Here is a 17,279-nt window from a genome sequence, read left to right as displayed (position 1 = left end):
AAAGGGAATCTAAAGGGTTTTTTTATGGTTTCTTATGCGTTTTTTTTTCCCTGTAAAAATTTGTGTTTATATCTGGATCCCTCAGATTCTGAAATATGCTCAACTGTCAGACAAAAATGCCCATGCCCATAACTCCCAACAGCTCTCTTACAGCTTATTAATTCTGCTTTAGGCTTTTTGTAAGTCACACAGCAAATATAACTCTTCAGGCTTGGCAGAGTTGTTTGCACACCAGGATTGCCCCACATCCTGCTCTCAGGGTGACCTGGCATCTCCTGTACCTGCTCAGTCATCACCTGTCCCAGCAGCCCTGGAGAGGCTGCAGGAGCAGGGAATCCTTGCAGCCACTTCAGGGCAGACCTGGTACCTGGAGATGCTGGGACTGGGAGCCCACAGTGTCTGCTGCTGTCTGCAGACCCTGACAAGTGTGGGGTCAGGGCTGCCCTGAGGGGGCCACAGGGAAGGTTTGATGCCAGATGTGTTCCTTGTCCTCATGACCTTGCACTGGTGGGCAAGGGGAGTTACTCACCCTGTGCTGCTGGGCTGCCACACTATTGCAAAACCCTCCCTGTGCTTTGTGGAGCCTGGGACTCTGTCAGGCTGCACAGGAATTAAGTTGCTGTTTTGAATATGTACATGTGTTCTCCACTCTGTGACAGGCCTGTGCCCACAGGCTACACAAATACTGCCAAGCATCACTTTTCCCATCCTCCCTAGGCTTTTTTCCTCCCCATTCATGGAGCTATAGGTGTCAAAAATTCATATGAGATATTAGGTGAAAAACGGAGGAAATGTTCCACTATTCTAGGTTAGTGGCTTGTGAAATGAAGAAAAAAATCCCTTTTCCTCAGTCTCATGATTTCTTGCAATACCCCCATAGAATGTATAAATCATTACAAAACAATACAGTTGAGAATGATTTTTATTTATTGCTGACAATTAGAATGTGGTCAAAAGGAGACTGTAATAATTATTTGAGGGAAGAGTCAAAACTGGGATCTTAACAGAATAAGATTTGAAAATAGTGAAACTATTTCTACAAAGAAGGGGCTTAATTTTTTTCTTTTGTCAGGGGGTGGGAGGGAAGAGAAATACAATTGGAGACTAAATAATTAAGCACCATGAAAGCAGACTTGATTCTATTGCAATGTAAGAGGTCATCCATTTTTGTGCAAAGTTCCTTTCTGTCACCACTGTCCCTATACAGAGGAGAGTGTCTTGCTGTGTTAGTGCTGAAATGGAAGGTTGATTCCATCACATTATGCAGGGGCTACTGCAATTGTTACAAATCCCTTAACGTGTGAAAATTTGTCACAAGAGAAGTCTACTTGCAGCTGTAAGGGCCCAGCCCTCCGAGGTGTGAACTCAAAGTAAATTTTTGATCTCTCCCTCGGTGCCAGTCGTGCCAAACTGAAAAAAACATAGAAAAAGAAAAGAAAAAAAAATTAGTTCAGGCTTGCATTGTCTTTTATGAGATTCCCAAGAAACAGAACTGCAGTTACTTGAGACCCAGCCTTGGGTTTTGAGAATTACTTGAGGTTTGAGGCTTTGTGTAGACTAAGAAATGAGAAAGGACAGTACCATCTTCCTTTACTCTCAAATGGAGTTATGGAAAAGAGAGGTGCAACGTCACAGCTTCATCTTAGGGCTGGATGCAAATTTGGATAGTCAGCACAAACTCAGAATAAAAAAGCTTTGATGTCAAAGGTCAGTGCTCTGTCCAATGCCTGCTTGGTTCATGTCCATTTTGGCAATAATGATTTTTCTAATGGCCATTGTGCTATGGTTTTTATCTCCTTTTGCCCTAAATTGGCTTAGTCTTTTACTGGAACAATGTTTTCTTTTGTTTTTTATGTATTATTAAGTCCAAATAGTTCCACAGCCAAAGCAAGTCAGGCTGTTTTACAATAGAAGAAGCTTTAGGAAATACAAACTATTACTCAACACTGAGATGATCCATAAAGCAGCAAAGTCTGTAGGAAAAAGAAAATAAAAATAACAATTTGCTTTTATGTTTTGAAAAGGCAAGTTTTTCTTGCTTTAAAGGAGAACAGAGGAGCAGAGCAACTTTTTCTTTGGGCTGAACCAAGGGGAGTGTCTGACTTGTTTGCTTTAGCCAAATTATCAGGGTATTGATATGAATATCATACCAATGTGATATGTTGTATGATATATCATATCTATATGATATGTAGTGTCAGGGTATTGTACATGAAAATAAAACCAAAACACCAAACTGTAGAGTAAGCTGCAGAGAGACAAAAGAATTTGACATGTGCATTTGCTCATTTGCATTCCCAGGAAAAAAGAATGTTAGCAGGTCTGGTTGTTAAAGAATCTCTGTGTGGAAGAAACACCTCATGATTAAGGAATCCTACCTACATATCTGGTGTCACTTTTGTTTTCAGAAATTGAAAATATTAAAAAGACAAGTCAAGTGTGGGGGTTTTTTTTCTGTTTGAGAAGTCAGATGTGCTGGGGGTGGTGTTGGAGGCAGTGAGGGATTGCTGCAGGCTGCACTCACTTGATCTTGACCTGTTGGTTCATCAGGGTGACGAGCAGCACGCAGCGGCTGACGGGCTCCGGGAGGGGGTTGGCGTAGGAGATCTCCAGGGACACAGCTCTGTTCACCACAACCCTCCGGGGCACCTGAAGGACAAAACACCTTTCTGCTCACTCCCTGGTTGATGTGTTGCTCCCTGGAGTCAGGATTCAGTGGAGCTGTGTCACCGACATGTATTCTGAAAAATCCTTTCCTTAGGATTTTTCCCTCCTGAGAAGCTGAGAGGCCCCAGGAACAAACTGCAAACAATTCTTATCTGCTGCTGTGGGATGCAGCAGGTGGATCTGGGATTGGTCTCATCTGGTTGTTTCTCATTAATGGCCAATCCCAGCCCAGCTGTCCAGACTGTCTTGGTTAGAGACAAACCTTTGGTATTCATTCCTTTTCTATTCTTAGCCAGCCTTCTCCTGAAATCCTTTCTTCTATTCTTTTAGTATAGTTTTAATATAATATATGTCATAAAATAATAAACCAAGCCTTCTGAATATGGAGTCAACTTTCTCATCTCTTCCCTCATCCTGAGACCCCTGTGAACAATGTCACAGAGCTGCAAGTGGCATTTAGCTGGCAAACATTAGCTTTCCTCACGTTTGAAGCTGGATGTGGCTCAGCTCAGTAGGGCTGTCCAGCTGTCTGCAATATTTTGTGCATCATTTCAGTGAAACAGAGCCCTGGCTCTACACAGACATGTCCCATGAAACCTGTCTGATCTTTTGGTTGCTGAGTGATGCTTTTTTCTTTTTTGGCACATCATTGATTAGGATTGAAGTGCTAAAACAATATGAACTGGCTCTAGCACTGGTTAGAACTAAGGGTTTAAATCTGAATTTTGGCAAAGTTCTTCAAGGACAACACAAGCACTTGCCAATACATGGAATGAAAACAAGTACTGTGGAACATAAGGCAGAGGCTTGTGACTGGGAAAAAAGAAGGTAAGAGCTGTTCTGAAAAAGGGGGCAGATTCAGGCCAAGGTTCAGAACTGGCCTCTCACATCCTTGCATTCTCAATTCAAGCAGGCAGAATTTTGGAACAACACCTGAAATGGCAGCCTAAATGCAATTCATTTATCCCCAGATTCTCATCCTAAGATCTGAGCTCCAGAAAAACCTTTTAGCATCTATTCAGAACATCAGGGAGAAAATTGTTTACCTTAATGATGATGTTTGTGTCCTCTAAAATGATTGTCTTCTCCACCAGCAGCTTCAGCCCGTGCGAGCGCATGACTTCACACAGAGCAGTGACTTGGATCCTTTTGTCAGTGGTCAGATATTTCCCATAGTGAGTATAAGGGATCTTTACCCGGACATGCTTCCCTAGAATTCAGACATAGATTTAGGAACCATTACATTTTCAAAGCAAGTTAAAGAGAAAAGAGTTCTAGTGAGGGGTTTTATTAATTACTGAAGAGAAAAAAAGATGGCAGTGGAGTTTGTTTATATTTCCTTCTTGTGAGACTGATTGTGTATTTCCCTCTTCTGGTGATCCTTGCTTACTTTAACTCGTTTGACCCTTACACTTTTGAATAGAGGATATTGGCCTGAAACTGAGGGAGTCTGCTTATCTGCATTTCACTGGATTCCTGACCCTTTGTATTTCTTATGATTAGAGGTATAACTATTTTAATCTATTCCCTCCTTATATCCTTTTTATTTTACCTCAGTCGAGAAGAAAGTTTGGGTCAAGTTTCACAGAGATCCTTTTCAAGTGACCTGGTCAGCTGCTCATTGTAGTCCTACAACTTTTCTGTTGTCTATGGGGAAAATGTTTATCTTTGTAGCTCCTGGGGATGAAAAAGATCTCTATAATAATTTCCATAGTCTTTACTCTTCAAAAGAGAGACAGAGTTTCACTGTAACTTTTAAGCTTTTTCCTAGTTGATTTCTTTTCATGTGTTGCCTGTTGGGTGCCAGAAGGCACACATCAGACTTTTTTTTCTTGTTAAGAGTAAGATGTGTTCCTATGTAATAATCACCACACACATGCACATATATATACATATAGAAACCATGACACACACACATAGTGCTGCTTCTGGAGCTATAACATAAGTGTAGCCTCCTATGTCACATTTCATGAGACATCCACTTAATGCTTGAACTAGTGAAAATTTTCAGAAGAAAAAAAAATAATGTAAAATGTACTCATAAACAATGGGTAGCTGCACCAAAAGCTGGTACAGGTATGATACTGATGCTTCTTCCAGGTGCCTTCCTGTGGCTGGGAGCAGAGCTTTATTGCTCCATAGGGATATTAAAAGTTACCTTGTTTAGGACCAAGCTCCACAGAAGTGGCTGCCTTCAGGATCTCTGCCACAGCTCTCCTTGTGTAGAGGATGGTGGAGGCACTCATGTCCACCCTGATGCTCTTGCGGTCGGAGGAGAGGTTGTTGAGGACCAGGACCAGGTTAATGTCCTTGCCAAAAACTGGAGGTTCAGCCAGCTTGAATTTCCCAGCAATGCCAGGGTTTCTCATTGTCTCTGAAGATCTTCCCCCAGAAGAGTCTGTGTGTCCTTCTGTGACACTTATTCCCAGTATCTTACCCAAGGCCTTTCTATAGACTCGTCTTTCCTCAGAAGAACCTGGTGGAAGCAGAGGACCAAGTAAAATTCTACTTTTGTTGCAAATGCCCTTCCTCTGTGTAAAGGTTTTCAGACCAATACAGGGGATCAGCATCACTCAGAAATATGCAATACCTAAAAGCTCCCTGTATCTTCATAAAGCCTCCATTCAGGTTTTTCACAGGGGATATACCATGACAAGGTGAATAAATCACTATATTAAATAGGATGCATTTGTATTTGTTTAGAAGTGAGATTTCTTTTTCTCTGGTCAGAACATGCAGTAATGTGCTAAGTGATACTCTGCTGATCTGATGGCAGCCAGCCTCTTATTAAATACTAAAACACTGAGGAGTGAAACCCTGATGGTTTGTTTGCCTTGGGTAGTAAAATGTATTTTATAGCCCTGTTTTGTGTATGCATTGAATTTTACACTTCTGTGGAAGGGACTAAAGTATATTTTGTATTGTCCCTTAGTAAGGAAGCTACTGAATGCACAAGCCCAGAAATATATCACCCATTGTATTAAGAAAGTAATCTGAGCACACTGGCAGAAATATTTCCTGAAGGCAGGGGAGAGATGTTTAAACCAAGCAGGTTATCTATCCCTGGAGCTTCCCAGCACCAAGGATTCAGTAGGCAATAACAGGAGATCTCTTGTGCTAATTCCTCTACCTTCTGGATATTTGTAGTTAGCAGTGATATCCACACGGCCATTGCTGCCCACAGCTTTGGTGCTGATAGACCTGCCAATGATTTCAGTATCACAATAAACTCTTTTCTTGCTTCCATCATTGTACACAATCCATCTGTTGCAGTCGGCGTTCACCTCCGAGTACACAAACAAGGTGTCGTAATCCAGGTTGACTTCACCCTCTTTGATGGCTAAGACAGATGCAGGGCCACACTGAAAGATTCCTGAAATGTAAAAAAAAAAAAAAAAAAGGCTAAACTTTATTAGTTGTGCTCACTTTGGAGGAGGACTCTTAAGTCAGGCTGGGAGCTTAGGCTGTTACCTCTGCTTTGTTCTTGTGGAGTTGCATCTAAAACCTGCCACCCATTGTATGCCCTTCCCAGGTCTGGGCGAATGAACCAGCTTTCATTCCAGACATGATAGTCCCTGGAGACAAAGAACAATGTCTAAAAAGAACAATAATATAGAGTAGTCATGCAAACTTCCAGTGGGAGACGAGTAGTGAATTTTTAAAAAAAGATTTCTAAATTCTAAACTGAGGCACAAAGTGTCAAGTTACAGCACCTCTTTCAAAGGACAGATTTACTGCCTGCTTTTGAGGTATAGACCTCAGGGCAGGGAGGGAGAAAATAATGAAGGATGTTGTTTGTTTGTTTTCCAAATGGATGTCTGCAGTATTAATGTAGATGGCTGTATTGCATTTTGCCCACTCAGTTGCTTTTGTACTACTAGTGTTCATGTTTTTAGGTCTCCTAGATCCTCTCTACTGTTGTTGATGAGATGGAAGAAATCATATTTACCATGTGGAATCCTTGCTGATATTAAGACTCCTTCCAGAGCTGTCATAGTACTTATCGATACTCAGGTTTCTATCCACGTCATGGGCAGAGTTAAAATTTGAAACCAAACGAGTTGGAATCCCCAAGCACCTCAAAACTGAAATATATTTTATAAAAAAACAAACGAGCAAGAAATGCAACAGAACCCACACAGCTTTGTGATTACAAATTACAAACTTCAATGATTACAAATATCTGAGAAACAAAGTGTCTAAATATTTTGTGATTCTTCAGCATTAATGGTCTTCACAGTACTGTTCCCCTTGTAGAAATTACTGCTTTGCAGTTTTGATAAAACCAGAGGTCCCAAAATTTCAGCCCAGCCTCTATCCTGACAGCTTACCTGTACACATGACACCTGCAAAAACCCAGCACTGGCCGTACTGGACAGGTCTGTAGTTGTCCTGGCGCCATTTCTTGAGGATCACCACGCTGCCATCCCACCTGGAGGGGTTCTCATGCGAGTGGAAACTGCCCTGCCACTTGCCCAGGAGAACTCCATTGTCGTTATCATTCCCATTGATCTAAAGGGAGCCCAGTGGACAGAATGCACTAAATGAATTGTCTGAGTGCACTGCATCTAGCTCATTTACTGCTCACAGCTGAGCCTCAGAGGTGCTTTCTGCTCCCTCCCGTGGGGTTGGGGTTAAGGTGTCAGTTCCTTACCATGGAACTGATTACTCTGCCCACGTATTTGGGGTCTCCTCGTCGGGACACGTCCATGGCTGGGTCCTGACGGTAGTACAGGCTCAGATCAAGCATGGTGAGACAGATGTTTAGGAGGTCTTGAAACTGTGATCAGATAAGATACATTTTTAAGAGAATGGATGGTTTCACAAGCGGAATGAAATGAGATTTTACAGCATGAGATATCCCAGCCCAAAGGTGATAGGGACAGTGGGGCACACTGTGAGCTAACCACAAGTAAGGCCGCCCAGGTTGGTGCAGTTATTACATAAACAGCAAATAATGATAAGATAAATGCTGTTGGAGACAGAATGAGAGTCCAAACAAATTCCTTGTGACTTACCTGTCCATAATACCACCCTCTTGCTTCAATGTACCTTGCATTGCCCACAAAGATTATTCCATTTTCATTTAGAACATATTCTTGTCTCTCGTTTTCATTGGACATATAGACATCATCACCTGAAAACCAAGTTGGGCAGGCTTAAAGCTGAGAACACCAGCAACCTTTCAGAAACATTTCTGTCCTGATTTGGCAAGGAGAAAACTTCTATTTGCAAAATGGAATTGTTACAGCTCCATGAAGAGGTGCAGTTCAGTGGCTATGTCTGTAATTATTTATGGCCAGGGAAGGTGTGGGGGGTGAAAGAAGGATCCATATTACATTACTTAACTTTTTTCCCCTACTTTTAGTGTAGCCTTATGTATTATCTAAATGTCCCCTGTCTGCACATTGTGTTTTTGTGAGGAAGACAGACAAAAGTCCAGGCTAGCTCATCACATTTTTTCTGTCTTCTCAGGGCAGTTAGAAGTGGAACAGATTGAAAAAGATTTGAAAAGAATGACACAGATGACATTTTTCCCTTTTTCCAGATGTATTTGTCTTGTTTTAAGATTCCTAAATGAAGACCTTTGCTTGCCTGATCCAAAGTCCTATCAGGAATGTTATTAGGATAACCTGCTCAGCCATTCACTTGGAGTTCATTGTTCCTCATTGTTTTTCCAAGTTTATGGCACAGTATTTAGCTGCTATGAAAGCATTGGTTCCCACAGAGGTTTAGGTTGTTTTGGTTACTCTTTAGGTAGCAATATCTGCATAGCTCTGCTTTCAATTCCATAATGTTTAAAGATATTTTCTGAAAGATTCAGGATTGCAGGAAATACATACAAAAAGATCAGCTTTTCTATTTTATTGAATCAACTTCTTTACCTTCCTATAGGAACTTTCCATCCTTCCCTTCCTGCAAATAAAAAAATTGCAGTTTATTTTAAAAACTGTATCATGTGATAGAAATCTATTTTTGTGGTTGTTCACACTTTTTAAAAATAATATCATCACTGTTGATTCCTGAAGTTTTGGGGTAGCATGGACATGGAGACCTGTGTGCAGTTTCAGGTGCTGCACTTCAAGGTGTGGACCAGTTGGAAAAAGTGGGAGGAGCACTAAGAATGCTCAGCATGCCTGAAAATCTGAAGTATGAATTAAGTCAGAATTATTTAAGGTAGGAAATAAATGGGGGCAAGGAATGGGGCAAGCATTGTAATTAACTCCAGAAATTCTTGTGAAGACGAAGGGGCAGGGGGAAAAAAAAATCTATTCTTGGTGTCTATCATATGTAGGATGAGAAATTATATACTGAAGTCAAAGCAAGAAATATTTGGTTAGTTAATAGGATAAAGATCTAATAGAAAGGCTTGTGCTTTATTGGAGGGAATTGCCAGGGGAGGTGCTGGAGCTTCCCTAATGGCTGGTCATTGAGAAGGAATTTAAGACCTCTCAGGAATGACCTAAGTGCTGAACTGAACCTGCCTTAGAGCCCTGGTGTGGGACTGGATGACTTTCTAAGATCCTTCTAGCCCTGTGATTTAATTATTCTGAGCAATCTAAATGTCCTTGTATAATCACTTGAAGAACTTTTTTCTTTTTCCTAAGGTTTATGTGCTCTCAATAAATCTTTATAGCTTACTAAACTAGATTTATTTTTTTTTTGGTCCAGAAGATTTTTTATGTATTAATTTGTTCTAGTAACCCTTCACTGAACATGGTTTAATTCTTGTCATCTCATCCAATGGCATTAACATTTAAATCTTTATAACTATTTTCTCTTATACAGCTTAGGATTGCATTTTCCTTTTTCAGGGCCATTTCACTTTGTTGAAATGTGTTCACTGTGTTCACTTTTTTGTCTTTGATTAACAAGGGCTTTCACATTCTTCATGATTTCCAGGTGATAAGTCTGTCACTGAAATCATTGTTATTTCTCCCTAGAGGTGTGGTCTTTTATTTCCTATTATTATATCTTATATCTTCTCACCTTCTCCACTCTCTAAGGTCAGCCAGTTATTTCTGGGTGTTGTCCCAGCCCATCTGGGATGGACAATGCTGTTTAATGTCACTGTGCCAAAGTCAGTGATGAACTATTTTATCTGAGTGTTTTTTTCAGATGACACTTAAGGATCCACTCTCTAGTAGCTTTTCTCCAATCCAATATTTTCTTTCATCTCTAGTCCTGACTGTTTTCTTATAAGTAGTTTTTTATTGATATTACAGTTAATGAATTAATTTCTGTATTCCTCAGCTTAAGGACTAATCTCCCACCTGGAACATTATCTACAGACCAGATTTGCCATTTATCCTTTGCCAAGAAAATTCATTTCCCATTTCCCTTCTGCTATGACACTTACAATAGTGGTAACATACCCTCAAACTGAATCTGTTCCTGTTTTTCAGGATCAGGGAGCTATTGCACTCTGCAGAACTTATTCAGCAGCATCCTTCATTCAGGATTAAGGGTACTTCCTTTTATCTGTCAGTAGCCAATGCATCATCTGGTAAATCTGGAGGACTCTTCCACAAAATCATTAGTTTAGAATTGTAATGGGCACAGCTTAATTTGTCTGTTTTCATCTGAGAAGAGTTTGGTCTCTTGTGTACCACAGCCATGCTGGTGTTCCAGCTCAGGAGCTGTCACATATTGCTGTCCCTGCAGTGTGGTTTCCATCAATTACAAGTTACACACAAATTATTTTTCAGGGGTTTCTGGGGAGGTTTTTCCCCTCAGGCCTGTGCAGAGATGGTCTGAGTTTCCTGAACATATTTGTATAATTATTTCTGTCTTCCAGGACTTGCTGAGCTAATTAGCAGCTTTTTTCATCTTGGCTACTGACGCATTTCTTAGTGGCTCTTGACTAACATATGGCCATGGAAAAAACCAGTGGATGATTGTGGCTACTTTTCTCTTATAAGCTCTTTACTCACTGGGATGGCTAAGAGTTCTCTTAACACCAGGGTGTCATGTTTTCAGGCTAATCCAGGTTTCTGGACTATTGCATAGTTGCAAAATATGAGGTTAGAAATTTGCAGCCTCAGCATGTTGCAGGAGAAATGCAGAAAATAAAAGCTGGAGCAACAAGAGGTGTCCATTTTCAACCCAAAAGAAGAACATGGGAATTGGACAGGAACCAGCTGTGTGTGCTTGTAGCCCAGAGTGCCAACCACATCCTGGGCTGCACCAACAGGGCTGGGCAGCAGGTTGAGGGAGGGGATTCTCCCCTTTGACTCTGCCCTTGTGAGACACCACCTGGAACACTGCATCCAGTTCTGGGCTTCTCAGCACAAGGAGGATGTGGAGCTGTTAGAGCCTCCAGAGGAGGCCACAGAGCTGCTCTGAGGTCTGGAGCCCTCTGCTCCGGAGCCAGGCTGGGGGAGCTGGGGGTGTTCATCCTGGGGAAGGGACAGCTCCAGGGAGACCTCATTGTGACCTTCCACTGCCCAAAGGGCTTATAAAAAGGAGGGAGAGCAACGCTTCACATGGACTGGGAGTGCTAGGACAAGGGGGAGCTGTCATAACCTAAAAAGGGAGAAATTCAGATTAGCTGTTAGGAAGAAATTCTTTACCAGAGGGCAGTGATGCACTGGAAGAATTTGCCCAGAGAAGTCTCCAGAAAAAGTGGTCTGCTCAGTTCTGAAGAGCCTGTGACACAGCCCCATATAGCACATTGTGTTGGGGTACCAAGGGGTGGCAGCAGATTTTTAATGCAGTGAAACCAGACCTCTGCAGCCTCTGGTGACCCAAAGAGAGACAGCCTGAGGGAGCAGCTCTGTGCAGGCAGGAAAGCAACAAGGTCAGCTGTGTCCAAGAGCAAAGGCATTGGCACCTACCTGGGCACCAGGGGTTGAAGAGTAGCACAAACTGGCCCAGGTATCTGGAGAAGATCTTGTTGCCTGCGGTGACGCGGAGGGTGAGGTTGTATCGGCCGATGACGGCGTTGGCTGGGCTGGAAATGGTGAAGTTCATGGCTGCAGAGTCACTGGGCCCCTGGGCAGCACTCCAGCCACTGCCCCCCGCCTCAGAGAGGCTGAATGCTGCCCTTGTGCGATGGGACTCCGAGGGGGATGGCCCTGCCAGAGAGAAGGAGTCACTGGTTTCCACCCCAGAGCGTGGTTTCAACATTTGGGGTGGTGTTCACAGGGGTCCCAGGGTGAGGGAAGAGATGAGAATCTTGACTCCATGTTTCGGATGGCTGCTTTGTTATTTTATGGTAAATATTATATTGAAAGAAAATGATATATTAAAGCTATACTAATAGAATAGAAGAAAGGATTTCATCAGAAGGCTAGGAAAGGAAAAGAATGGAATGATAATAAAACCTTGTGACTGCTCACAGCCTTGACACAGGTGGCTGTCATTGGTCATCAAGTAAAAACAATTTCACATGCTGGGTAAACAATTCTCCAAATCACATTCCAAAGCAGCAAAACATGGAGAAGCTGAAGCTTCTCAGCTTCTCAGGAGAAAAGATCCTAACAAAAGGATTTTTCATAAAATATGTCTGTGACAAACATTAACCTCACAGTTGAAACTGAGCACATTGGGGTGCGGGAAGCACCAAAAATACAGGCAGGAAAATCACATCTCTAAATAGAATAGGGAGAGAACTACAAGGAGTAAAGATTACAGCTCTCTGAGAACATGGATCAGCCATGGGAGTGTTACCTATCTCAGTGACAAACCCCAGGCTCTCCCCATTCTGCCTTGGCCTGTTGAAGTACAGGGTGATGCTGAAGGCTTGTCCTCGCCTCACGGTCAGCTCGGTGTTGGCATATCTGTCAGTGTGGTGGTTGGCTGCATTCACTGATGGCTGCCAGCTGATGTGTGTTGGGGTCAGGTCTATAAAACACGAGAAAAGTCATGAAGAAGCAACTGGCATGAGCTCATTTGCTGTTTAGTGGCAGGGTGAGGTTACTAAGAGCAATTACCTTTTGTGGGAGGAAGTACAACTGAAAAGCAGATGCCCCATTAAATTAAGTCTATTGGTCAATAATGGAAATCTTTCCTTGGGTTTTGTTAAAGAGCACTTATGTACTTCCTACACAGGGTTGGATGCTCTTTTACCCCTGGACTTAAAAAGAAATTCACTGGGCGTAAATTGGTGTCACTTCATGATCAGCACCAAAGAAAGTGTCCTGTAGCCCCTCTATGTTTTCAACATACATATTTTTAGGGTCACAGGAATGGCAAATAGGACATCTTACTTTTCCTGCTTAGATCCTGATGCCATTTGGCCTAGATGCAAGGAAAAATGCATAGTGAGAGATCATCTGTCTTATATGGATGAACAAGAGGTATTTGAGGACATGCTGAAGCTTTTGACAAATCAATCCATCTGTCTGAATCTAGCTCTGTTCAAAGTGGCAGCTGGACCACTGGAGTTCTGTTCTAGTAGGCAGTAACTTCATGTCATAGTAGAATTCTTGCAGTGTACTTGGAGTTCTCTGATCTTGTGTGCTCCTGCACATATGTTGTTATTATGGTTTGTGGTTTGAACCCCATAAACCCCTGACACCTCGAATGCTAAACTGCCTTGTTGGCAAGCAAATATGAATATGATATTCCTTGAAAGATTGTTTTCCCTTCCCCGTTTTCTTGCCATGCTCCAACCTGAGCAGTTATGCTGTCTTTGGGAATGCTGAGAAGCACCTTCTGTGTTTCTATCTGCCCTGGGAGACTCTACAAAGCACCTGGAGCATTGTGCTTCAAGTTTTGACAAATGCTCAGGGCAAGTACCTTGGTGAAGGCTCTTCTAAGTAATTTTTATTAAAATGTCATAAGAGAAGTGAGGTTGAGGGTGGGAGGAGTGGGGACAGGATGGGGACACATGACCACCACCCTTTTAAAGGGGAATCAAAAGAAAACAATCATAACAACAAAAAGAATAGGATGGAAATGATGGATTAATGCCCATGCAATATTATTGTAGGGCTCCTCAAACAAGCTTCTAGGTCTATACCACAGAGCTTATCAGTAAAATACTAAGTCAGATCTGAAACAATACAGCTGCATGTTAAACCACAATTTACATCTAATCCTTGAAGAAGAGGTAAGACTAAAAGTAATTTTGCAAAAAAGTGTTATAATTAAATTCAAGGAAGAGTTTTAGAGTTTTTTTTTCAGGTAGTTTAAGACTACAAAGAGGTAATGTGAGAAAATATTGATGGGCTGAAAAGGAGAATTTTTAGCATGAATGTATGGGACAACAGCAAGCTACAGTTAGCTGCTGCTTGCCCTGCAAAGCTGATTTGTAAATGTTTTTTCCAGCATTAAGTGAGAAAAAACCCTGCTTTGCAATTGCCCAGCTCAATCATCTTCATTTTAAACTTGAAAAATCAAAGATGCTCTCAATTACTGTTTTCCTTTGGTAGGGTTTTAATGTATCTCTGAATTCCCATCTATAGGTTCCATGCTCACAGCTTCATTAGAATGGATTACACAAATTTTGTTAATACCAAGCATAACACATCTCTGACAAAGCATTTAAAAATGGTGCCTTTTGAAGTGGTTAAAATTTCTTTTCTCCTCCATGTCCCAATATCCTCTGTTTAACTCAAAAATCATTCTCAAACAAGTATTTATAATAACAACATTAAAACTTTGAAAATGAAGTGCAAGAACAAATTACAATATAAAATTACCTTCAGATAAGAAAGCTGAGCAGATACCTACAGGGCATGAATCCTGAGGAAACAGCCCTGAGTAAATATCTGCTGAAGGGAAGCAAATGACTTGCAGAACTCACCTGCCATTCCCTCAGCTTATTAGAATTGCATACAACTTCTGCTTTGTTCTTCAAGGATGTCCAAGTCACATCAATCATAAAAAGGAAAAACCCAGCAATCTTTTGGTGCTGTCAGCTGAAATTTGAGAGAAGGGAGAGGTACTTAGCAGTTGTTATTAATACCTGTAAAGTTGTCAAACGAATTAACTGGTTCCTATAATATATGTCTGTCTAATGCCAGAGTTCCTACTCAACGTGGGTGTAATTATGGGAGGAGATACCAAAATTATTTACTCAGAGGAAATGCATGCTCTTGAATCCCAGGAGAAGAAGAACTTCCTACAAAGATAATAGGTGTGCCAGGAATAAGTTATCTTTAAGGATGAGGAAATGGGGAGCGTGGTGGGACGTAAAAGCTGTCTGAAGGAAAAAGGAGCATTTCCTGATGACTTAACTTCCAAGCTGGTTAATGTCACTTCTGGGTTTGTCCAATAGCTGTGGGTTGGTTTCAGAGGGTTTTTTTGGGTCTAATATTATCTCCAATACCCTCTGACAAATAAATATAAGCTCCCACTAGAAACAAGTATCTGTTTACCTGTTAAGTTAGCTCCATATATTAGTATTTCCCAAAAGTTTTATTTCAACAAACTAATAACCTTGAGTCCTTTTTGTCAGCAAAAACTTTAAGCCTGTCTATTTTAACAAACATGACTATATTTCTTTCTGGGTTCATGAATACATTTATTTTTGGTGATGTACCATCTCTTTGTAAAAGAGCATGAGTAATAAAATTAGGTAGTTTTGAAGAGGATTGTCTGCTTAGGATTCTGCAGCCCCACTGACCATGTTTTAGCACTCAGTAAAGACTTAAAAATGAATTAGTCTGAATTTTAAGTTACAGAGAAAGAAAAACCAACTGAAATAGCAAAAGTTAAGCTCCAGCATCTGTTTCTAAGGTTGATTTTACAAGACAGGCTTTGTACCTTTTAGAGAAACTTTGCTTTCCTATTGGTCTTTCTTTGGTCTTTCCTAAGACCAAGAGTACCTAGTAATGTGACAGTCATGCTAGCCCTGTCCCAAAGCCTTTCCCACCAGGCACAGCACACCTGGCACAGCACATCCCCACTTACATTGTAATTCAGCGCTTCTTCCTTCCCTTGGAAGTCTCCAGGATGTTCAGGCTGTCAAGGCTTCTTCCGGGAATCACCTCAAATGGGTTTGATTGCTGTCCAGAGCTACTTCAGTTGGTCTTTTTCTCTTTTCCTTAATTCATATTCCTTGGAAACCATAAGAGCCACAAGCCTCTGATGTTGCCCGGTCTTCACACAGGGCCCTAGTGACAAACCGCATCGACCAGTTCTTAAGTTCAGTACTTACAGTGATTGCCTCAGATGTTACACATTGCTCCCACTGGCATTTGACTGTTTCCTTTCTTCTTCCTTGCTGCTCACACACGTAATTATGTCTCAGAACACTTTTTCTGTCTTGGCTGTAACCACCTCCTTGGCCTCGGCGAGGCACGCCCACGGTGGTGCTGGCCCAGCCACCAGAGCCTCTCTCAGCCTGGCCTACATCCCAAACTGGCACCTGCCAGTCTCACCTTCACCACAGCAAAGCACCAGCAGCTGCTGTTGCAATCCCTTTGGAATGCAGCAGTCATGGTTCCTAAGTGACTAATGACTGAACCTCATCACAGGTGTTTGTCCTAGCTCAATTCCACCCACCCGTCATCCAAAATGGTTCAAAATACTCTGTTCTTCTTTTCCCCTTGTATCAGTGTCTTGGACTTGCAGTATAATTTGCTAACTTTCAGAGAAAAACTTTCAGATTTTATTTATCTCCTTTATAATTTTGTCTACTGTTCATATCCCCAGAGTAACTAAATCCACCTTACAATTGTCTTGTTTCTACTTTTTGCTACAAAGAGGAAAGCAATTTAAATTCCACCAAAAACCCCATTGCAGAATCTCCTCCTTCAGTCTGTGTTGAAGTTGTCTTTTACTCACACTCATTAATTTCATGTGCAGGGAGTGTTGCTGGGGAGGGTCTGATTTAAAGGTTTCTCTCATTTCTGCTTGTGCAATTCACTTGACTTTAGCACAATCTGTGTGTTTCACACACACAAGAGATGTAAAAAGAATTAATTTTGTGTATATCTGCATTCTAAACTCAAGGCTGTGCTTGAGCTTGAACTTGCACTGTGGTTTACTGTAGCCCAGAGGAGGCCACCAAGATGATCAGAGGGATGGAGCTCCTCTCCTGTGAGAAAATCCAAGGGAATTTGGTTTCTTCAGCCTGGAAAAGAGAATTTGGGTGATCTAACTGTGGCCTGCCAGTACCTGAAGGGAGCCTACCAGGAAGATGGAGAGAGACTTGTTACAAGGGTGTGGAGTGGCAGGACAAGGAGGAATGGCTCCAAACTGACACAGACTAGGTTTAGATTGGATGTTAGGGAGAAGTTCTTCCCTGTGAGGGCGCTGAGGCCCTGGCATAGGCTGCCCAGAGGAGCTGTGGCTGCCCCATCCCTGGAAGTGTTCAAGGCCAGCTTGAATGGGACTCTGAGAAAGCTGGTCTGGTGAAAAGTGTCCCTGCCCACAACAGGGGACTGGAACCAGATATCTTTGGGGTCCCTTCCAACCCAGGCAGTTCTGTGAATCTGTGAATGGCACAATGAGAGCTCTTGGCAAGCCTTGAGCAACACCAGCAGGAAAGAGGAGGTGCCAGTGTGGGCTCCTTGCCGGGCTCTCTGTGTCTCACCCCCTCTGGTGTCCAGTGTGCTCTCACTGACATCCTGTGATGGCAGCAGGAACCCAGGGGGCTGCAGGTTCTGCCACAGCAACCCTGCTGGCTAAGGACAAAAGGACTTTATAACCAGTCTGAG

General features: G+C 42.1%; 1 protein-coding gene across 2 annotated transcripts; it reads right to left on the bottom strand.

Moving 5' to 3' along the window:
- Positions 1–904: 904 nt before the first annotated feature.
- Positions 905–16,010, bottom strand: LOC132335840 (protein-glutamine gamma-glutamyltransferase 6-like). 2 transcript variants are annotated; one of them, XM_059862765.1, is made up of 15 exons: positions 15,776–16,010; positions 15,529–15,675; positions 14,420–14,534; positions 12,340–12,513; positions 11,505–11,744; positions 7,686–7,804; positions 7,322–7,447; positions 6,999–7,179; positions 6,617–6,752; positions 6,139–6,242; positions 5,798–6,040; positions 4,826–5,143; positions 3,714–3,877; positions 2,525–2,649; positions 905–1,410 (listed from the first exon to the last, which is right to left on the bottom strand). In XM_059862765.1, exons 3-15 carry the CDS (start codon positions 14,424–14,426, stop codon positions 1,260–1,262), a joined length of 2,088 nt encoding a protein of 695 aa, XP_059718748.1. In that variant the 5' UTR covers positions 14,427–14,534; positions 15,529–15,675; positions 15,776–16,010; the 3' UTR covers positions 905–1,259. The 2 variants fall into 2 exon arrangements, with proteins under 2 accessions (XP_059718748.1, XP_059718747.1); XM_059862764.1 differs by having other exon boundaries at positions 15,529–16,010.
- Positions 16,011–17,279: the final 1,269 nt, after the last annotated feature.

The sequence above is a fragment of the Haemorhous mexicanus genome, chromosome 18, assembly GCF_027477595.1.
Source record: "Haemorhous mexicanus isolate bHaeMex1 chromosome 18, bHaeMex1.pri, whole genome shotgun sequence".
Taxonomy (NCBI): Eukaryota; Metazoa; Chordata; class Aves; order Passeriformes; family Fringillidae; genus Haemorhous; species Haemorhous mexicanus.
Note: the sequence above shows the minus strand (reverse complement) of the source record. Positions and strands in the feature narration are given on the sequence as shown.

What these genes read in the sequence shown, in the direction of transcription:
- LOC132335840 (XM_059862764.1), bottom strand. An exon ending in GCAGAGTAATCAGTTCCATG is followed by an intron (nt 7,180 to 7,321) that starts GTAAGGAACTGA and finishes GGCTCCCTTTAG; the next exon opens with ATCAATGGGAATGATAACGA. An exon ending in ACACAAACATCATCATTAAG is followed by an intron (nt 2,650 to 3,713) that starts GTAAACAATTTT and finishes TTTGTCCTTCAG; the next exon opens with GTGCCCCGGAGGGTTGTGGT.